The following is a 22,965-nucleotide window of genomic DNA, read 5'->3' as shown; positions in this document are numbered from 1 at the left end:
TTTAGCTCCTCGAGCATAATGTATTGGTTTACCGTTTCAGGCGGAGCCTGAACATACTTGTCCTTCCACACCACAAGGCCCATTAACCTGATGTGCTCTGGGCGACGATCTACAAATAAAAAAAAAAAAAAAAAAAAAATTAAAAAAAAAAAAGAGGATGTCTGAAAGCTTTCACATGTCCACGACATTTTGTGCTGCAGACTACTTTTCTATTTTGTTACATCCACAAAAGATACAACGTTTCAGACTGTAGTCAAAAAGGAAAGCTTTGGACAACCAGCTAGACAAAAAAAAAGAAAGATAAAATTGTCACAACACAATGGAAAACCATTTCAAACCAAGAGACTTGTTTTCAGGGTGTATTTTTTCCAGCAGCATAATGTAATTGCAAAAGTGCAGCCTGGCGAACCCATGCAGAGAGGCCTTGGAGCAAAGCCACGCTTATTTGTTGAGATGACTTCAAAGCGGACACTTTGGATCTGCGGGATGTTTGTCTTTTGAATCTTGCATTAAATGGGGCCGACGTTGCTTTGCTCAGGCCTCTTGAAGGGCGGCGCGGCTGGTGCAGATGGTGAGGATACATTCATGAAGAGCAGTGCGGATACAGACGTTCGGCTCCGTTTACAATAACGTCCCAGATGGGGCGCGGGGCGGTGGATAGCAATATGGACCCCTCCTCGTGACCCAGTCCACTTCCAACATCACAACTTCTCTCCCCCCCAGCTATCTTCCCTCATCATAGACAATCTCACACCCGAGGAGCGCTAATGAAATCTACATCTCTGTCTGAGAGGATATGAACAAAATAATAATGGTGGAACTCGAATTATTACGCTTCACAGTGCTCGAGAATTTAATACATTTTTAATCAAGGTATAATCTTGGCAGCGTTGACTACCACTGCGATATTTGATGCTCTCTTAATAAAGGCTCGCAAGCCTCTTCATTTGATGAAAATATTTGCATGAGAAGTAGCGTCAACGAACGAGACATGGGGGAGGACTTGGGTTTAGGTTCAAATGCATCCTAATCCGGTATCACAGTTTGCGCTTTGGTCCTCAAGCCCAACAAATGGCGGTAAAAGGTCTCAGTGTTTGACATGGTTACACACTAAACCAGCCTGGCTATGGAGTGACGTTGAGGTGACTTAGTGGGAAGCTGGGGTTCCAGTCTAAGCCAATTTAACCAACGAGCTCAGTCTCTGTGGCCCCGGTCAGCCTCCGGGAGATCCATCTGAGAAAGATTAAGTCAGAGTTTTAATGAGGCTAAGGATCAAAGCCTCGACCACCTGTGCTGTGGAAGAGCTGGCGGACTGGCAAGGCAACTGTACCCGCCATAATGTAGGTAAAAGATCACCAGTGGAAAGAGCCTCGACGTGGATACATGCTTATATTGTACTACGCGCAATTAAAGTAATGCTGTTTACGAAAATATGTTGATATAAGCTTTAAATGTTGCAAACTCTTATGATTGTTTTATATGATAGACTGCTCTAGTACAAGCCTCTATGCTAGCACCCTGAGGAAAAAAAATAAAGACTTAAACACAGAGATAATAGATAAATAGTGATGTATTCCAGTATGATGGAAAGGCATATCGTTTGGTCAAAGGTTTAAAGTCACTATAGGGTGAGACAGCAGGACCGTTACTGATGGACTAATCTTGATTTGGGCCATGAGCCAAGGAATAAAAAACAAGGTAAAAGTGGATGTGGATCCTGCGAGATATCACTTCTTTTTTTTTTTCTTTTTTTTTTTTTTACTTAATGCACGAGAATACACCAAGGCATCGATGAGATGACTGTTTTGTTTTTTTTAAGATCTACAACTCAGCTGATCCAGACGGAGTATTCGGCCATGGGTGTAGTGCCATTCTAGTTATTTTAGTGTAATTGGAAGTAATGGGCCACTGTTGATTCACTCCTTACTTCAAATGCGTGTCAGCGCTTACAAGACTTGAAAACAGAGGTAACGTCTTCACATTCTGGCAGCATTTGTGGAGAGGGTTCATTATTTGGCACTTCATTAAAAGGCAAGGCGCAGACCGCCGCCGCCAGTTAACAGTCGTGTGGCAGGAAGGTGGTATGGTTTTGGAGTAAGGACTGGAAATGAAATTTGGGGTTTAAGAGTCCTTCGAGTTGACATGTGCTGCTACAGAGACCTTGAGTGCAATTCTGAACACCAACTAGCTTCAGATGACAGAATCTCCTAATTATAGAAGTTCTGTCACTTCAATCGATTATTTGAACATTTTATGTGCAATTGGTTTCAGTCGAAAATGAAGCTGGATGTGGATGGAATTCGACGATACAAAGCAGTCAGATGTGACACTCCTTTTCTCATCAAACATGAAACTATCGACTCCTCTAAGCAGTCGAAATCCAGACTAGTACATGATAATAAAGATAATCCTTTCCAAAATAACCATTGTGTGATTTGCTCCTTCTTGCTTTACCAAAGCCATTAAGATGCTACACAGTGACAAAACCGGGGGCCACTGTAACCTTAAGGTCAGGACAGGAAAACGACACCATGGAGAAGTGACAGATGCTGTTAAGACTTGAGAGTCTGAACCATGTCATGCTAAGTGTGTAAGACACTCAAGGAGACGGCTATCATTGGTGTCTAAAAGCAAATGATAGGAAAAGAAAAACAATTGGGAGAAGACAGAGATAGATCAAGTCATTTCGGGTGACTGAGGAATAGAATCAGATAGCTCGGGGCTCAATAACTCCCCACCCCCCATCACTGCCCTCCCTCATTCCTCCTTCGAGCTAAGGGTTGAGCGGCTTGTCCTGATTTGTTGTTGTTGTTGTTGTTGTTGTTGTTGTTGTTGTGGACAGAGTTGCTTGAAGAACCCGCAGGTGCTATGGACATCACTCTTCAGGCCGGGCAAGCATAGGCCCTTAGCAGCAAGGCCCCCCATGGCAAAGGAAGAGCATAGAAATCAGAACCTGGGGGAGGGCGCTTAAAGCAGTGCCTACAAAACAGAAACAGAAGTATCATCAGCTTTTTTTTTTTTTTTTTGTTCATGAGTCTTGCAGACATTTCAATTTCCTGTTGGGTATGGGTGCCCCCTTGGGCCACATGAAACAGAACTTTCTGTGTGGCACCACATTATCTTGCATTTGAAGAAAGGGTGAAGTAAAGCTTTATCCAGACTTGTCTCAACCAGATTTCACGGGCCTTTGGAGAGAGAGAAGAAAAAAAAAGAAAAAGAAAAAAAAAAAAAAGAGTTCTATAGTACGTCTCATGTAGAACACAAACCCAACGTTATTATTCTACGCCTGGGGCTCAGAATCATCACTTGTCCAAAAGGATATCTTTCATCTTCCTTTAGCGTTTTATCTTCTCCCAGCCTGTGATCATTTCCCAAGATTCCCTCTAAAGTTTGAGCTCTGTTGCATGAAAACAACAGATAAGGGCCCATTCTTGTTTCAGGTTGGCATAGTTCTCATGTCATGTAATGCCCAGTGAATTGATGTGCATGTATCTGATCTGCATTGAGTTGTATATCTATTTTGTTTGCTGGCTCCTCGGAATGATCTCACTTACAGCTGCTTGAGGTCATACTCCTTATCCTAAACGAGGAGTTGCAGAACTACTCTTCATTTTTTTTTTATGGAAAAATATTTGGAGGACTTCAGCGCTTAAGCTTCGTCACGTAGGCTCTCGAGAGGCTTTGAGAAGTCGCCCGTGGCTTCAAAATGTGTAATATCCTGTCGTCTTTCTGTCTTTTAGCGGCTTGGCTTTTATCAAATTGGCCTAACGGAATGTTTGAATGTGAGGACTTGTGATCGAGTGGATGTCTTTCATCTCACATCTGGAATATGTCAAGATGAGACGTCCACGTTGCCCGTGGCGTCTTGAAGAATAACAGATGATCTGTCCTATGATCCTTGGACATTAGGATGGCGAGATGTTTCTAAATGACATCAGCTGGTGGATGGGTACCGCCATCTACCATCGGCAACTCAAGCTACAGGCACAATTTTTGATTAGGCTGTAGTTGTGGATGTGGTTGGATTGTGTGGTTATACCAAATATGGAGCTTTGTGTCTGTGAATGACACACATGTCATTGGCAGGTTGTATCATTCCCTGGTGTAAATCAGAAACTCTAATTAACGGTAGGTATAATTTCTATAAGGCCTTGTGGTAGTTTATCACCAGGACAATTTATTGGTGGAATTGGACCACCATTCCAGTGAGTCCCAGTTCTTGGCGTTGAAGTCGTTTCAAACTAACAGACTCTGTGTTAACTCTGTTGGGATGCTGCTACTGCTAATATACTACCCAGTTGTCCCAAAATTGAGGAATATTCATTGATGACTTCACATCCAGAGAAAATGAGATTTTGTCTATTTTGTACTACTTACTGCAATTAATTTACTGATACTACCAGCCAGTTTTCCCCTACGTCTTTCTTTAACTTAGCAGGCTGTGAACCAGAGAGGTTTTTTAAATGATGTTTGCACAGACAGAGTTGTGATCTACGGAGCCATTCACTTTTTAGAGCCACTTCCTTATTGTGTTGCAAACACTGAGCACTCACACGTTGTTCAGAGAGTTCTCTCTCTTTTTTGTTATTGTTTGACTAAGAACACTGGGTGACCAATGTTATGTCAAATGCGTGTTACTTCTGAATGACATTCATTGTTTGCTATTGTTCTGTGCCCTTGTGAGTCCTGAATGGAAGGCATGATAATAAACTTAAAAGGAAGTAGAACTAAAAAATAGAAAAACACAATGACGATCATAATTCTCCGTGGATTGTAAAACTCTCCACATTGAGGGGCTTTTTCAACTAAACTGATTAACTATGCCTCGACATCCACGGGCTGCAGCCTCGTCTCACTTGGGCTTGAATTTATGGAAGCCCCTTTGCAGGTCAGTTTTGTCCGCATGACACCATTTGTGGGGGATATGATGTCTGAGAGAGTTCCCCTGTCTCGTTGCACATTTGGGAAAGATTCCCTAATAGAACTTGTGTTTCTGACTGCATACATTTGAACATGTTGCTGTTGCTTTACATTCAGACATTGCGCAATGTGCAAACATTGGAGAGTGCGTAGGCCAACCGCGTGTGTGTACACTGTACATTTGATCATGTTGCCCGAGTATGTTTTCGTTTCTCTGGGACACCTCATCTGTTGTCTTTTGAAATGAAGCGAGTTTGCTTTGGTTCAGCCCAGAAAGTCAAACTGTGAATAGGTGAGAAGTAAAATATTGTCTCAGATTTTTTGATAAAAGATTTTTCACTCAATGGGTTATTTGACTTGACAGTAAGTTAAACATTCTTTTTAGCGCTGGAGGTTAAGATGAGAAATCCAACTCTGGAAAGTGTTGTCTTTGTTAAAGGCTTTTAATTGACTTAATCAGATGGACAGAACCTATTTATTCCCAATGGAGTTAACACAGTTTCAGTTTTCAGTTTCGAACAAAATCAATCTCTCACATGGTTAAATTTAGACCACCACCTCTTTGATACAATAAAAGCATGCAAGGTCATTAATCTGTTGAGACGTGCCCTTTCTTTTAAAGTCAACAATAGCATTCTTTTGTTGAATACAGACTTTCCGGTCCTATTGTAAGAGTTTCGACATTTTGACTCTTTCATCAGCAGAAGCATTCAAAATGGCACGTTGCAAGCCTTGGAGCTCACCTTGCTCTAGAACGGCATTGGCCCCTTGTGGGAAAGGCGGGGCCGTGGGCGTCTCCTCTTCCAGCCGGCAGGTCTGTGGCTCTGACCGCCCCTCGAGGGGCTTTGCTGCACCAGCTTTCTGACTGGAGCTGCTTCCTCCAGTTCTCTGCCATGTTCCGTGGAGGCCATTGGACCTGTAAGATCCAAACGCAAGATAGACCATTAATTTCCAATCGACTGATGTGAATATCACAAATTGATGATGGTAGATTAGCAGAATGTGGAATAAGACAAGGAGATAATGGATGAGGCGCCACAAGACATGAATGTGTGTATTAGGAACCCACCCAGCATCAGGGTCCATCAAGTGTGTGGTGGTAGCTAATACAGAGCAGATACGCAGAGCCGAAGCAAAGAAAAACCCACATCTCGTGTTTCATGTCTCGGTCACTCTGCCTGTAGTCTCATAAACAGCTCACAGTGACAGAACCTTGCCAGAGTGCATCCTATCACTTTGTTTGGTCTGAAGATTAGAGATGAGCCTGTGTGTGTATGTGGACACGGGCGTGCTTGAGAGTAATCCCAGATGTTCTCAGTTAGCCATTGGTGAAGTCTGGCCTGGTTCGTTTAAGTCGCCCATGTCCACCTCTGGTGTGTCTCAGAGTACTCAAACTATCACAAGCTGAATGATCCAAAGCAGCCTGATTTTGTCATGTAATATTAATGCTAATCATTGACTCCGTATTAATTTTTTATGAGCCCATAGAACACACAGTACTACATGAAAGCCTGACGCATGGAGCTGAGGATGAATTGTTGTAATGATTGATGCTATTCTATTCTGATCTCTAATTCCTTATTAGAAACAAATGCAGTCCTCTGTTTCCTCATTTTATTTCGAGTCCACGGATCTCTTCCGCATCCCTAAGACTTCTTTACAACAAAAAGAGAGGCAACAGCACTTCCCACTGAGCACGGTCAAAAGCTGATTGAAACTACTGACACAGGGGTTATGACATTCCAGTTTGCTTACAGACACTGGCACCATTTTTAGAGTTCCCCAAAGAGTGACCTTTGGAAGCTTTACAAGGGCTTGCTTGAGGACACAGCTTGAGATAAGTCACAGAGGTGAGGCCCGAAGGGAAGCAGCAGCAGCTCAAGTCACTTAAAAAAAAAAAAACAAAAAAAAAAAAAGGTCGGCAGGAAGTTACAAAACCACAGCTCATTTTTGGCCGAATTGACTTATGTTGAAGGTTGGGTAGCTGGGACCCAATTTTTGTTGTCAACCTTTCATTAATGGCTAACACATTCTGCAGTGGGAACAAGACAAACGTGGATTACAATATCAGCATTTGGAAATGTCACCAACGCCGACCTTCTATAACACACGCAGCTGTTCTGAGCAAATGTGTTTTGCGGAATGCCAAGTTCCATTCAACAACTCATATACATGGAAAATCACATGTTCAGACATTAGAAGACATTTTGAATAGTCATATTTCTCCTGGGGCTGGGATAGAGATTGATTTTGAAGGTGCAAAACAAAAAAAACAAAAAAAAATACACTTAACGTTCTTACAATAATGTGAGTAAAACCTCAATCCAACCCTCTAAACACTCTTCTCTAAGTTCCCCAAGGTTGATTTTATGAGTGGTTAGAGGGCTTTAGAATCTTTTGCTATGATTACCAACCTTCAGCTGCAGCATACTGAAAGAAATGTCAAAAGAACAACTGAGAGAGTTTGAATGGCATGTGTGAACTGTATCACTGAGCTAGTTCATTGAGTGTTTTCTCCGTATTATCCCTGAAATGCCAGACATCTCGAGTTCCATTTCCACACTAATCCCCTTTAGCAAGCACATTACACGCTATATTTGTGGCAGAACACTAGGCTAATTCATGGACCGGGGGGGGGGAGAAATCTCTGTTGCATATTTCCGCATCTAAAGCCCATCTTTGCCGCAAGGCGCTTTAATCTGCACGTTATCCTTTTGTTATTGTTCCTTCAATTCAGAGCGAAATAGGGACGTACACACATTCTTAAAATATTCTGCTCGTTTCTTTGCAATCCGAGAGGATGAACGTTAATACATGCGTTGTTTAGGTCGGTTTTAGGGCAAACTTGAAGCATCCTGGAAGGATCGAGCCGTTCTTCTGGCACAGGACAACTGAAATATTTCAAGCCTCACCTTTCAATCACGTGGACAGCATGCTTTGAAGTTTTGAAGGTTTTGAAGGTTCCTGGGCCTAGACATGAGTAAATAATATTGAATGAATGCTCTATTGCACACTTAAATCAACTGCTTTGATTGGTGTTAAGGATTTGGCAAAGCTAGCCGATTAGCATAGGGTGACCAGACGTTCTGGTTTAACTGTGATAGTGCCAGTTTGAGACTTTTGTCCGGAGTCCCGGCAGACTTCGCCGGCCATTGTTTGTCCTTCTTTTACCGTTTTTTTTTGTTTTTGTTTTTTGTTTTTTTTTAAATTTAGTTCAGTCAGCAAGCCAATTGTTTGGGCCATGTGTATGTCAGCCATGTCAAGTTGTCAATGCTTCATACGACTAATCTAACAATTTAATCACTAACATAAAAGGAACTAGAACTACTTCCCGCTTCCATGTCTAAGAATCATGGGAAATGTAGTCCTACTAGCCTAATGCTGCGGATGCCGGTTTGCGCACAAGTTTTTTTCTGGTGGCATATTTTGAATGTTACAATGCAGAACCAGCAGGAGGTAAACGGCACAGCTTCCAGCTTCCAATAGCTGCCGGACCAAGCCAAAAAGGTTGGATAATGGTGAGTGCAATTGGCTTCTTCAGTGCTGTTGAACTATTTCACAAGTTAGCATTTACCATCAGCTAAAGCAATAACACAACCACCAGTCACATGACCAGATTGACAAGCGATTAAATTGGTTATACATACTTCCTGGTGATCATTTTTTTTTACGTTTGAAATTCTGGTCACCGTTTTAGGTTTAAATAAAAATAAAAGTCATTACAACTATAGCTAATGTTGGCATTGGAAAGGTTCTCAGGGAAAAACACATTATGGACTAGTTTACATTTCCTGACAGTTGACCCATATTCCATCATTTAAATATTTGGTATTGCACATTTAACTGCAATTGCGCCTTCATATCCAGGGGATTTGTGAAATGATTCTATATGACCAACACAAAAAGACCACCAAAACTCATCTGCTGTCCCATTTCTGATACCAGCACATACATCCCAGGGCCGCATTGAAACAATTTAGGTGTCCATCGCCACAGCAGCCTGTCAGCATCCGCTGCGCATTGGGAGGAACATATTGGCCAATCTCAATCAATCCATTCTGTCAAAACGGTGGAATGAAAACTGCTCAAATGTCCTGTGGCCCTGTGATAAGGCTGGCAGTTTAGATTAACTTTTGCAGCCAGCAGGAAAAGTGTTTCAGTGTGACATATATATGGCAAACAGCAACATGTCAGATGTAGAAAACAGATCAGCAAATAATGAATAATGCATATTTTATCTCTATAAACAAGGATATATCAGCCATTTTATTGCGCTGAAATTGGAAGCAGTCCCTGTAGTATCTTCTTTCATCTTTTCCCAGGAGCGATACCCGTGTTTTTCCTAAGCTGCTAAGGCACAAAACTCGCAGGATAACATATGTCTGACAACAATAAACCTCTTAGCTCTTCTCTCTGATGACCTTAGACCTCCTGTTCTCTCTTTGCACCAAATCTGAACTCTTATCTTGCCATTGCTAATTCTCAAATTAAAGTTTAATATATGAGGAATTTGAAGAATGTCTTCTGCAGAGATGGATCGAGCATGTCGTGGTAGGATGCAAATGAAATTCGGGAATAGATAAGTTGCCTTTCTATTTTATCACGGCCCGGTGCAAAAAAAATGAATATTGATAGCTCATCCGTGTTGTGACTGCAACAGCCCAACAGCAGCGCCGCAGCTTTTAGAGATATAATCTATAACTTCCAAGGGAGAAAAATGGCCCTTCTCTGGTTTAAAGCCAAGTTCATCAGCTGCCCTCATGACAGGCGAGAACAAACTGCGCATCAGAGTGCTGCCAATGGGCTGGAGCTGCTTATGAATTGTCGTAAAGCTGATTTGTGTGCACCGTCTGCCAAAACAACCACATAACAAATGTCTGCACTTGTAAATGGAGCGACAACACACATTTTTCTGTCATTAGAGCAGCAAAGATTAACTTACACAAGAATGCTCAAGAAACAAAAGCGGCGAGCACACAAGAGGAGCTGTGTTCAGAGCTTACGTCGCGGCAAATGTAAACAAGCACCGTCAGCCGTCGCCACCGACATTTAATCCACGTTCGATATTCTCCGATTGATTGACTCTCGGATCTTAATGGCCGTTTGTTTTTCCGCTTTGCTCGTCGCTCAGCTGCGTCGCGCCAACCGTGAATCCGCCGTGTCACAATCGCATTGATCAAATCTCACGGCCGGATGAGATCCTCACGGGCGTTTAATCTCTCCGCCGTGTTCACTTTACTCTGCTCACGTTGCTTATCTGACACCCCTGCGACGCACGCTGCAGATTGCACAGATGTGTGCAGAAACAAACAGCTAGCAGAAGAAGGAAGGTTGCCATCAGAGTGCATTTTATCTTAAATGATTGTTTTAGGCCCTACCAGAAGTATAACAAACTTTCCAAACAGCTTTTTGACAAATTGGTGTAGCTATAATGCTAAGTCAAGCTATGATTTGGCACTTATTTGACATAGTAATCAAGAAACAAACAAAATGTCCTTGTTTTCTGTATGCCCGAGACTGATCACGAGTCAGTTGCATCAGAGTATTCAGTAGGGACAAAAGTCAACTACCCTATAATCATGTTCAATCCTAACATGTATTAGTATTCACGCCCCTGCTATATCGCAGATTATTTTAAACATCATTTGTATGGGTTATTAGTACCATATATACTGTATACTGATGAATTTTGAGACCAGAGTTGTATGGCGGAAGAGAACTTAACCCAACTCAATAATAATGATAATAATACATTTTATTTGTAATGCATTTTGCATTTCAAATAAATCTCAAAGTTCTTCAGAGAGCTTAAAAACATTTGCAACATTAACAAACTAAAAGATTGCAGCAGACAACGGGTTAAAAATAGGAACACACTTAAAAGCTAAAACGAAAAAGGCTTAAAAGAAAAGCGGCATGTTGGCCAACCATGAGGCTTCAAGCTGTTTAATTCCACTACCAGGTGAAGTTTACTGTCAAACTCAACATAAAACTAGTTGAGTCACATGTTGCAAAACACGAGTCAAATATCTCGTTTTTTATTTTTTTTTAATTTTATTATTGCTCTACATGTTCATGTTCAGTCAGGAATAAAGCCCATGTAAAAAATATCTATATTTTGTCCTTGTTCCAGTCCTTACATGAACCGGGCCACATATATGGTCTCTCTATATTGCAGATTTTCACCTATTGCAGGCAGGTCGAGAACGTATCTCCTACCATAAAATGGTGGTTCACTATACAGTTAGGCCTACTGTACGTTAGACATACTAGTAGTACATTAATGATGAAGCCGATTCCACAATTCCCTCCAATTTTTTGATTTGCAATGCTGCTGACGAATAATATTGAAAGACAGGAATAACTTGGTGACTACACTGGGTAATAAATATGAAAATATGATAGTGATCTCCACATCTAGCTTTTGAGCAACACACGACTGATATTGCTTTGGTGTCACTGAGTTCCTTTAAAGCTTTTGCAGAAATGACACCAATTCGGAAACTGCTAAGTGTTTAGGCTGGAAAAATTCATAGCTCCCGCCTCCCAAATGGGACACACATTTTGTTATTTGATTGAATGTGAAATCCCTTTGAGCGAAGGATAACAACGGGCAGTAAAAAGAGTCTATTTTGGTCACACAATAGATTTAAGTGTCAATGATTGTCTCTCTGAAACCGCACAATTACAGTATGTTCCCAACAATTATAGTCCATCATAAAATTGATCATAAAAAAAGAGAATAACATGCTCCGTGGCTGCAGCGGATTATACTGACAACGTGCAAACCTTCTGGGTAAGCAAACATCATTTGCTTTCGCTGTGGAAAGGAAGAATGAGTTCCCTGGAGGGGGTAGCCATGGTTATGGCGTGACGTCGGAGGAGCAGGCCCGCTGTCTCTACCGTGCGTCTCCCCTTCTTCATTAACTAAAAAGAGACGAGTGGCATTAGCCGGCGCAGCCACGCCGTTACCAGAGACACGCTAACGCGCACGGCCAGACGGAGGCGATGCTTGCCACCGCGTAAGCACATTAGCGGATCAGGATTATTTATCCGGGATGAAGTGTTAATTGTGCTCGAACAATCCAAACATTCTCTCAGCCTTTAATAAAACGCTCGCGCTGTCGCAGCATCGCATTGAGGGATTTGTCAGCTCTCGCCGCACACGCTCATCCTGACATATGGGAAGGTGACAAAACAAGTAGGCCACTCTTCACAATCCAACATTTTAGTGTCAGAAATGATGCTCATCGCAGACCCACCGACCCCACCTCGGTAATTCTGGGCCTTGGCAGAAAGTGGTACCAATTGCTGACTTTCAAGACCACGTTACCATGGCAGCCGCCGTGAAGGCGCAAAATCAGTTCGGAGCAAAATCAATGACATTGTCGGTTGAAATCATCCAAGTTATCATCCAGGGGTGATCCGCATGCTCAAATTGATCATTGAAACGGCCTGTGTGGTTTGGTTGCATTGTATTAATTACTTTCTACACTTTTCTTTCTTTCGAAATTTCTTATTTTCCACATCATCGATCACACATAGTTGACGACTGATGTGACTGTCAAGGTCAGATTAGTACAGAACGCCCTTGTTTTGGTTCTGAATGTAAAAATAATAGTGATAAAACCGTTTACCTACACTGGTCGATTGGTTTTAGCATGTTAAATGTGAAGAATGTTTAAGTAGCACTTTCATCTTTCATTTTTTTGTGTATGTGGCGCTGTGAAAAAAACATTTGGACACCCCTGTTCTATCCACACTCGTAGATTTTATCAACGTGCCGGCATACCGTACAGTAGCATCAATGATAACCTTATCTGTGACGTTAAGTCGCCTCTGCGGCCTCAGGGGGGTTTGTTTGGTGCCGTCTTTGATTTCGGCTGGGGGCTGTTTGATATGCAGCATTGTTGCGCCGCGATAATGCTGCGCTTGTGGCCGAGCTGAAGGCCGCCTTTGTCCATTAGGAAACCAAAGTGCATGAAAAGTTTCTCCCCCGTTTAATGCAGCTTTTCTAACGCAAGCCTTCGAGCGAAGGTTCAGAGGAAATTAAGATGAAAAACAAGCAGCCCGCTACTTTCTGCAGATGTCCTTTTGAGTCAGCCTGACTTGCCTGGCGCCCGAATTAGAGAGCGTATGAAATGATGAGGTGCGAGACGCCGCGCTCGCCGATGATCAGAGCGCTGCCAGTTCAAAGGGCCGCCGGCAGCGGCACTGAGCCGGCTAATGAAGCTCTCGACTCCCCTCGCTACTTGACTGCCTGTCGCTTTATTCGCAGTCACACTTCTAGTTGGAGGGGTGAATTTGTGGCTACAAGGTTACTGCGGGTTGGGGGTTTCTGTACGCCACCAGCCGGACAAAGTAACTTCCTCAAAACTTTTCTCTGGTAAAGAATAGCGACAGTCTTAAGTTGCGCAGCCCAAACACGGTAAACAGTTAAGGAAGATGGATCCAGTTGAAGCCTACATACAGTCTGTAAAACTTTATCCTTGAGCAAGATACTGAATCCTCAGTCGCTCCTGATGCTGCATCATCAGTAGGTGAATGATTAGTCGAAATGTAAAACACTTTGAGGGCCTTGAAAGGGAGACAATTGCTTTATAAATGAAGTAGCATTTACCACTAACCACTCAGGCTAAAGTTAGCTCCTTCCCAACATGTAAATATCTTTGCCTCTCAGTCCAGATGTATCACCTCAACACCAATTACAGTACACAAAAAAAATAATTTATCTATATACACTTGCGATTTAGAAAAGGTACATTATTACATTTTGGCCTGAGAAAAAGGAGAAACCGTTACCGTGGTGATACAAGTTTAACTGTTTGCGCATCAAGATTTAATGCTGCAATCCAAATTACAAATAAACATAAACAGTTCTTCTACAGCTGTAAATACAAATTACAACTGCCTCAGGAAAATGCCGTAATATTAGTAATTTTCTGTATTATTATCTGTGTACAAGTGTCTCCATTTTTCATGTGACAATCAACTGTTAGCATGTCAATGGCGTTTTGCACTCTTTGTTAGCATTAAGCTAGGTGGAATTTCCCAAGGCAAAGTGGCAATGAGTATGTAGTTGTTTTGTATATCCAACATGTAGTTCTCTTGGTTTTGTGTTTGTGGAGTGGCAGTGAAAGACTGAAGCCTTTTTCTCATGCTGAATTGTTCACTATTTGCCAAACTGCTGCTTATTGTGAAGTAGGTTTAAATTGAATTCACGCCCACCATACAGCCCTCATATCTCAAATTCTTGACTAACTCGCAAGTTGGGTCACTCATATTTCAAGGCACCACTGTAAACATTAGTGCAAGATCCACATCCACTTTTCTGACAGTGTCTTAAGAAGCCAGTATCCTTAAAGACGACACGTGAAGGGCAAAGGAAAACGCAACCCCGCCCTCTCCCTTCTCTCCTGTGTCATCATCATTTCACCTCCCTCTGGGCTGTGAACCTGCTTTCTTCCATTTGACAGGCTGGAGGAAGAGAAACAGGAGGGAAATGTCACTATGCAGGGGCCTTGGCTCTCCCTACAGCAGGCTGTATATACACTCGTGATGACAGGAAATAGCAGCTACGTTGCATCAGACCGTGTTAGCAGAGGAATATCGTTGGCTCAGATGCTTAACCTGGACACAATGGCTGGAGAATGGTGGTTGCTTTGAACCGTATCCACGGATGGAGTTGTACTTATTCTCAACCTGAACCCAATTCCCTTTGGAAGTCATGGTTATCAACAACTAATACGGATGGATGGATGGATGGATAAATGGTATGAATAAGGACTGATGGATAGAAATGGATGATAACCTCCGTGACAGCCACCAGTGTTGCAGATGAACCACGAGGTCTCCCTCGGAATAAACTGTTTCCATTATATGGATAAATGTTTATAAATGGTCTTGCTAATTTTATAAACATCTGTTTCCATTCTCCCTAACACTGGCGAGGGGCCCGGTTCTGATCCAGGGGAACCACCTGCGTGTCGGTTAAACCTGCGCTATTATTCAGTGGCGAGTCGTTTGAGTGACAAGATTTTAAGGTGCGAAATAGTCACCCGACGAACAACACGTGCATTCCAACGTGATAACGAGCAGGATGAATAATACATTATTTCAATCTCCGGTGATTGATCTCCAGTTGTGTAGGGAAGGGAATGGGAGGGATGTTTTGATTTTCAAACATTTCTTTCAAAGCGAGAACACTGTGAACATGACAGTCGGAAACCACTTGAGAGGAGCTTAGTGATGGAAACATGTTGCCCAAAGCTTCCTGTCACACCACATCCCCCACAGGGGAAACTTTAAAAATGGAGACAACAGTCGGATCTCCTTTCGTTGTAGTCCCGAGTTTGGACTAAGAACAACCAGCTGTGTGTTACTTTTAGCAACATCAGAAATTGTGAACCTCGACATAAAACGGCCTTCCAACAAAAAAAAACGACACGTCCAAAGCAATATTTTGTGCTCTTTGAAAAGTGAGCATGAAGGCCATTAAAGCACCTGCATTCCTAAAGAGCACAATATTTATTCTGTGGTCTGGCAGCTTGTTAATAAAAGTGTCTACTTAGATCTTGATCAGGAATTAGATCTGCCAGGACTACTGCTATAAATGTATAAACACTTAATTTTCAAACAGAGGGTCGTAAATAATATTTTCATTGGGCACTGGTGGAAAGCTGTTCGTAGGGGGACGATCTGGCTCTAATTAAGAGGGAATGGCGAAAACTTGAAAGAAAACTTGTGATGATCACATGAGGTCTGGTTAGGCAGAACTTGACCCTCTCCACTCCATATGGCCTCTTGCCGAGCTCAGGTTAGGCCCTCTCAGTTTTAAAGGCGGCACTTTGACTCACAAGTTTTATCTGTTCCGTAGCCGGAGGTGGGTAATCCAGGTCCAGAAAGTCAAAAACCCTGCCACGGTTTGGCTTTAGCCACAGGTGCATCTAATCAACCAGCAGGTAAACAAGTTACTTACCAATCGGTCAAAGTAGAACCTCCTGTGACTAAAGCCAAACTGTGGCAGGGTTCTGGATTACCCACCTCTGTCCGTAACCAATCCAATCTTGTAGCTTTCCTTGTTTACTCAATTGTGTTTTCAGAAGAACCAAACAAGCTTAATGCTAACATACAATGGAAAGTGCCATTGAAATGCTAACATTTAGCAACCATATGGAAGATTTTGAACGTTAAAAGTCCTTTCAAAGGTCTGTAGTGCACCGCATATTATCCACACAGTGAGTGTCAGCTTTCAGCTCGTTAGACCCACGTTTGAGATTTTCAATGAGAGAACCCTCCAAGCTCCCATATCGCCTTGTTCCCAGTCACTCCACCCTTTTATTTAAAAGTCCCTTGGCTTTTCTTCTTTTACTTGTCTTTGCTCTTTTCCTCCCCTCCCTCCGCTGCATCTGCTCTCCAGGGAAGATCTAAGTGAGTCGATTTATTCATTCAAAGGCTTCTGAATTGCATTATGGCAGCCCAATGCTCACATATGCCAAAGTCGTCAAGAATCTCCAGGGTGCGTCGGCCCAAAGGTTAGCCTTATATCCCTACTTAATGACTTGTGATTTTTTTTTTTCTAAATCACTTGCTTAACTCCCACTTATACCGGAGCAGTGGTGGGCGCCATTCATGAAGCTCATGTCAGCCAATATTATACAGACGCATGCATGTCTTTAAAAAAAAAAAAAAAAAAAAAAAATGCACATTTGAGCCCAGAAAGTCTCCACTGGGACACCAACACTGAGCCACAATATTAGGTACACCTGGTCTTAAACCTGTGAGATCTAATGCAAGAAGAGTTGATGATCAAAACTGATATGAAATGTTCCCACAAGAGGAACTTGGAGAAAATTGAAAAATTCTCACGTTTTATGATTTTTTTTAAACAGTTTGTGTATCATGATTTAATGCTGAAATAGAAATCATTGTGCTGACCCTTCTGATGTGCCCACCTTGGCCACCGATTAGCAGAATAATACAGTACAGTCATGCAGGCACAAACAACGGTAATGGTACTACTACTATTACTACTACTAATGTAAGTGGCTCGGTAAGATGCTACATAATTCAGTAAGATGCTATATAATTTTCCGTAGTGCATAAACTAGCATATATTTATTTATCTATTGTTCCACCGTTTGTGTTCAAATTACTTGCTCCTTTTTTTTTTCTTTTTTTTTTTAAATTACTTGCTCCTAAAACCCCAACTAGAAATGCTAACTGTTAGCATGTCATTGGCATTATTAGCATTATTAGCATTATTTGTTAGCATCAAGCTAGGAGGATTTTCCTAAGGTAAAGATATTATAAAATATAAAATACTATGAATGTATTTTCACGACAACAGTGATAAACATTGTAGTTAGAACATAATTTTTATTCTTTTCCATCTCATTAGATTTGTTCGCGGGGTACCTAATAAATTGTTGCATATCTAGCCAGATCAATTATTGCCCGCCTTGCAAAGCAGCTTGTTAAAGTCCATATTGCTGGCTCTAGTTTAGGAAAATCTGATTTTTTTTTTTTTTTTTTGCATTGAACTGAATCTGACCTGCTGAGTTTATTAGTGACATAATAACTAGTGCATGTGTTTCTCCAATAATCCCATGCTAACATTCCTCCAGATTGCTCCCTCCCTTTCATACAGCACTTATTAACATATTCCTGGCCACCTGGAAATGTTTATCTGCGTTTGTTCTCTCCGAAATCACATCCAAAGTCACAAACGCCTTCTTTGCATTAGCACGCCCCACATAATGATTTACACTTGCCAAACAGACCCGACCAGGTGCTGTTCTCTGGCCTCCTCTGAGATGCCTTGCTGACTGTTTTTGGCTGTAGTTTGACCCTCAACACTAGCTTGAGCATATGAGCGCGCTGCAGTGCGGCGTCTTCTGCGTGCAATGTGCATCCAGCCCCAACAATACATCAAAGTTTCATACGGCATAATAGCAGCGCTGACAGGCTCACATGATATCGCCCGCTTGGCAGGCAGTCGATTTCTCGCTCAGATAAAAAGCAGCAGCCCATCAGGGCCGCATGACTACCTCACCTGTTTAACCCAGCTAGAACAATTACATCAACTGTACGTGTGGGTTGGAGGTGCGTGCGTGCGTGCGTGCGCGCCAGCTGCCATTATGTGTTGCTACGGGGTGCCGAGAACTAGATGGATGCTCCTGCGACAGACACAAGGAAGGGACTGTTTACGTCTTGAGAGTCAGAGCGAGAAAGAGCGATCGGCCTCGGGGATGAATTATGGATACCACATGTCTAAAGCTGGAGCCCACTCTTCAGCCAGAGTGCTTTTCAAGGATGGGGAATTGAAGTGCACAGATAGAGGATGGCAGGATTACACCAAGAAGGCCACTGCTCCTTTTTTTTGTTAAGATGATTTTAAATTTTACAAGGTGCTCGCAGGTACCATTTCTACACCGCCATTTCTCAGTTGAAAATTGAATTTTTTTTTTCAGAAGTGTCTTTTTGACTATTAGTTTACATGGCAACAGTGAAGCGTGAAACACTTGAAAAGTGGCTGTTTTTGAAAAGGAGTTATAAAAACGTTAGGCGTATATGGTCACTTGACAACACAAAAAAAACACACAAGAAAACATGCTTTTGTAGCATTTATACTATGGACCACTTCTCAAGTGATTTATTATTATTATTATTATTATTATTATTATTACTGGTGCTTGATATCGCCGTGTTCCATATGAGTATCAAACATATGAAGTGTATATAAAAAGTCTACACACCCCTATTCACATATATTGACAAATGAGACCAAGATAAATCATTTAAAAAACTTTTCACACCATTAACAAGACCTCTAATCTGTGCAACTCACTTGAATGTGTTATTAATCTTTTTGAGAAGTGAAGTAAAAATGAACAACTGAACTGGACAAGCTTGCATCTACTCTTATAAGTGGGAGGCTGATGTTTAGAATGAACCACTCGCATTCAAACTCATGTTAAGTGTCACCATTTAAAGATTAAGATTTATTTAAGCATCCTCAAATTTGCCCCCAATAAATTTCAGATGTTTTAATAAGCCTTTCCTGATTCTTTTTTTCTTTTATTTTTGTCTTTCAAACAGAAGCCCAAAGGTTTTGTGCAAACACTGACTGATACTCGGATCTCTTCCTAATTCCTTCCTTCAAGACTTAAGACCCCAGAAAAAACAGCCCCGAATCAAGATGGTGGACTGTAAGTATAATGTGGTGGTGGTTTGCGTTAAACATACCTTTGGGAATTGTGGCCAAAAGGTTCAACCTTGGTTTCATTATGCCATGACGCATTTCCTCACATATGTTAAGATGGATTTTGAGCAGAGCTATTTAATGAGTTAAAACAAACAAAACAAAAAAAATAAATTTGGGGGCCCCCTAGTGGCCCCAAGCAGCCACTTAGTTCTAAGTCTAAACTTTTTCATTTGATGGCGACATACAGAAATATAGACGGATACAAGGGCCACTTTGAAATCGTTTGACTTGAACATGTTCACCACACTGAAATCACTCTAGCAAGTAATGATATATTGTTATAGTTTCTTGTTGTTTTGGGATAACTGCTACAATACCATCTTAGAAAGGTGGTAAAGCAAATCCATCCATCCATTTTCTTGACCGCTTATTCCTCACAAGGGTCGCGGGCAAATCATTTATGATATTCAAAATCCCACTAGATTTAGATCCACACCGGCGCTAAACAGCAACCAAATCCAATCAACATATTCAGAATCAAAACGAAATCAAACGCTATTAAAATAACCGTGAAAAAAAAGTTACTTGAGGATAAACAGAACAAGTGGAATAAACATTTTTTTCTTCTAAATATTATTTTTATTATTTAGAAAAGCTCTACAGTATATAAGCCAATAGCTATAGTCATAGTAGTGGTAACAAATTTTTCGACACCCTCCCTTCTCACGTTGCACACTTACATCTATTTTTTTTTTTTTTTTTTTTTTAACTAGCCTTGCAGTCCATATCAAATGTTTTTTGTATCCATATTTTGTATATGCCGTGGGCCGTTGCTAAATGGATGGCGGGCCGCAAATGTCCCCCAGGCCATACTTTGGACACCTTTTTCTTAAGCCTTTAGCTAGCACCTGTTTTTATATGACTATTCTATTTAGAAAAAGACCGTTTTTATAAATGAAACTTTTTGGTTGTTATCCAAATGGATTCCTTCCAAAAGAATCAATCATTGACCAATAAATATTCAAAACATTACAGTGTTCCTCCACATCGCCGACTATTAGCCTAGCGAACGCTTTGTCAACAATGTAACCATGAATGAAACTTGTCAGTGACGAAATTGTGAAAAGTTTCCAATAAAGTACCCTCTATGAACTCTATTCATATCGGTATTATCCAAACGATCTCGTCTTACTTTATGATTCAACACTAGCATACAGTCTGTCTTCGCTGTGCATTTCCGCCTCGTATCCCAGACGCACACGCGGCTTAGACAGATGCCCAACGAATCGGAAGCGCATTTGTCTCAAGATAAAAAGACTTCACACCCGCTGCCTACACGCGAGGAGCTTCTTCTGACACCTTTCCGCGACGGCGCATGCTGCCTGTTCCTAGCAGACGCGCTCCAGCTAGCATCCCTCCCCACACCCATCACCGCCGCAACACACTTGCCTCCCTTCATCTCTCCCAGCTCCCTTTTTCCTCCCTTCCTCCCCATCAATGGAGCTCTGGTACTATACGGTAGCAGCCCGGGGTTAGGAGGGGGACGAATGGGCATGACTGGAACAAACACGAAGAGGGGGGTACGAACATGCTCTGCCGCACGCAGGGGTGCGAAAAACGACACCGGCCGCGACGCTAGATAATTGCTTCCCATTTAGTCGTGCGCTCAGCAGCGTCGGACAAAAAATAGCGTGTGTCGCTGTACGGCAAATGTGCAGGCAAGCATGGGAAGCGGATGTGTTGGATCGATACGCAGGATGGACACAGCCTCGCTCTTTTTTTTTCTACCCAAGTCTTTAAATCGTGTCGCCGTATCACTGCAATCGATACGGACTCGATCGCACCTCTCAGCCTATAGAATCCGCAAGCCTGTGTCAGTCTTCCCAGCAACCGTAGTCGGGAGGTTGGTGATAATTCCAAGAATGGCTCGGACGTTTACACAAGGCCTAACTGTTGTTTTTTCACGCCACCGTGTTACCTGTATCACAACCGCAAGCTAGAACCGAGGCAATAACGTGCAATATTAGACTTCACAGGCATCCATATATAGTCCAACAATGGCTCCAGTGGCACTTTACTACTGTTACCCGCGAGAGAGGATCCACTATGTACAACAATTACAGTTCTCGTTATCATCACCACAGGATGCTTTTCTATACTTTGGATGCTTCTTGGTCAGATTGAAACGCAAGCCGTCAATTTGTCAAATGCTCTGCCGGGCTTATGGAAACATGTGCCATGCATAAGCATACATTTCATAACAACGGTCTGCCATGCATCCGTCAGCCCCCCTGCACACGCTCAGTATTCCCATTTGCGAGCTCGGCTTCACATCAAGGTGAGGGCGCGATAACGATGATGCACCTAAAACCAGGAGAACAACATTCAACTTGAAGCCTTTTGAACCACTGCAGTGCAGTACTGTAGCACCGGCCAGGTTGCTCCTAATCTTCCTGCTGAGAGCCCACACATGCTGGGTAACTGATCAACCACACGTACAAAAAAAACACAGATCAGCCTGCCGGAGCGCAGACAGGACAGAAATAGAAATAGAAATAGAGAAAAAGAAAAAGGGAAAAAAAGGAGAGAAGGTGCACGCACGAGCGCTGCCTCGCTTCTACTCACCAGCACTGGCAGAACACAGCAGAGACACCAGGAGCACAATCACCAGCGTCAGAATCTTCACATTCATTTCTGCACTCCCCTCTGGCTCGCCGCTAGTCGCTCGCTGATATACTGGAGTGCTGTTTGTGTGTATGTGCGTGTGTGTGCGTGGATGGGAGGGAGGAGAGAGAGCAAGTGAGGGAGAACCAAAGAGACTGTTTGCTCTGCTCTGCTCTGCTCTGCTCTGTGTGTGTGTAAGAAATGAGTGTTGTCCAAATGTGTATTTGTGTGTATATGTGACAGCAGCGCCCCAATGAGCGGAGGCGCGTCTCTATTCGAGCTCCCCCACGGCGTGCGCGTGAAAATGAGCAGCCAAGTTCAGTGGAGTGCCTCGAAAAGTCCTGCTCGCCTCGGATAAGGAGGCTGTCTGCTCATGTGGCTTATGTATCTCCGAGCCACTCGGTCACAGAAAAGCCACCCCCCAAGTCAGTTCAAGTGTGCATGGCTGGGAGTTGGCAAAAAAAGGGAGGGAGGGGCGCGAAGAAGAGGGAGGATGGGTGCATGTGCAGGTTTATGATAATAGCCCAACAGATGCTCTTGTTGAAAACTGTTTTGAAATCGCAAAGCGGGGAAGACATGTCAGGAATTCGGGGGGGGGGCATCGGAATAAGCGGATGAAAGAAGGTGCGAGATGAGCTTCCTGCTTTTGTATCTAAATAGGTACGGATGGCTTAAATCATCACCGAGCGCTCGTTTCAAGTCGGCCTCCGTGACACTTGGGGAGTCGCTGCAGGAAAAAACGGATCAATTATTGCCCCCGCATTCATTTTTTGGACATTTCTTATATTCTTCTCGCAAACAAAGGCCGATAAGAGAGCAACTTATCTCGTTCTCATTTGTGTACCACACAATAAACAGGAAAGGTTGATTTTTATTGCAATGAATTGTGAGAATCGGGAGTTTCCTTATCGCGGCAAGCCATGTAGCGACTTGCTTTTTTGTGTCCACTATTGGGAAGTTTTCAAAACATGAAGAATATGTCAAACATTTGCAGTCTTTGATTACATCACAGGGTCGGTCGTCCGATTGCTGCTGCATTCTTGAAACGTGAAAAATGGCACAAACTTCCAGATGAATTCAATCTCATGTTATTGCAAGGTTGGGCTTTCCGAAGCAGGTTTAGTTTTGTAGAATTTGGTCGACGCTTCTGTGGGTGTTTCGCTGCACCGAGCTGT

General features: G+C 42.5%; 2 protein-coding genes across 14 annotated transcripts in view; one reads left to right on the top strand and one right to left on the bottom strand.

Moving 5' to 3' along the window:
- xpnpep2 (X-prolyl aminopeptidase (aminopeptidase P) 2, membrane-bound) overlaps window positions 1-22,965 on the top strand; it is a 93,007-nt gene that overhangs the window by 21,847 nt on the left and 48,195 nt on the right. For 9 of the 12 annotated variants that reach the window (XM_077531268.1, XM_077531269.1, XM_077531267.1 and 6 more), the window contains one exon: window positions 19,021-19,130. The exons of 2 other annotated variants lie outside the window; for them this stretch is intronic. The gene's annotated coding sequence lies outside the window, so the exon portion shown is untranslated. Of the gene's footprint in view, window positions 1-16,359; window positions 16,455-19,020; window positions 19,131-22,965 lie in introns of those variants that run through there. One more of the 12 variants, XM_077531274.1, reaches the window with a different exon arrangement.
- apln (apelin) lies at window positions 848-22,127 on the bottom strand. Of its 2 annotated transcripts, none has more exons than XM_077531279.1 (3): window positions 21,752-22,127; window positions 5,664-5,836; window positions 848-2,979 (listed from the first exon to the last, which is right to left on the bottom strand). In XM_077531279.1, exons 1-2 carry the CDS (start codon window positions 21,816-21,818, stop codon window positions 5,670-5,672), a joined length of 234 nt encoding a protein of 77 aa, XP_077387405.1. In that variant the 5' UTR covers window positions 21,819-22,127; the 3' UTR covers window positions 848-2,979; window positions 5,664-5,669. The 2 variants fall into 2 exon arrangements, with proteins under 2 accessions (XP_077387405.1, XP_077387406.1); XM_077531280.1 differs by lacking the exon at window positions 848-2,979 and adding an exon at window positions 3,026-3,185.

Source organism: Festucalex cinctus, chromosome 9, assembly GCF_051991245.1.
Source record: "Festucalex cinctus isolate MCC-2025b chromosome 9, RoL_Fcin_1.0, whole genome shotgun sequence".
In the NCBI taxonomy this organism is placed as follows: domain Eukaryota; kingdom Metazoa; phylum Chordata; class Actinopteri; order Syngnathiformes; family Syngnathidae; genus Festucalex; species Festucalex cinctus.
This window is presented reverse-complemented; position numbering and strand designations above follow the sequence as displayed.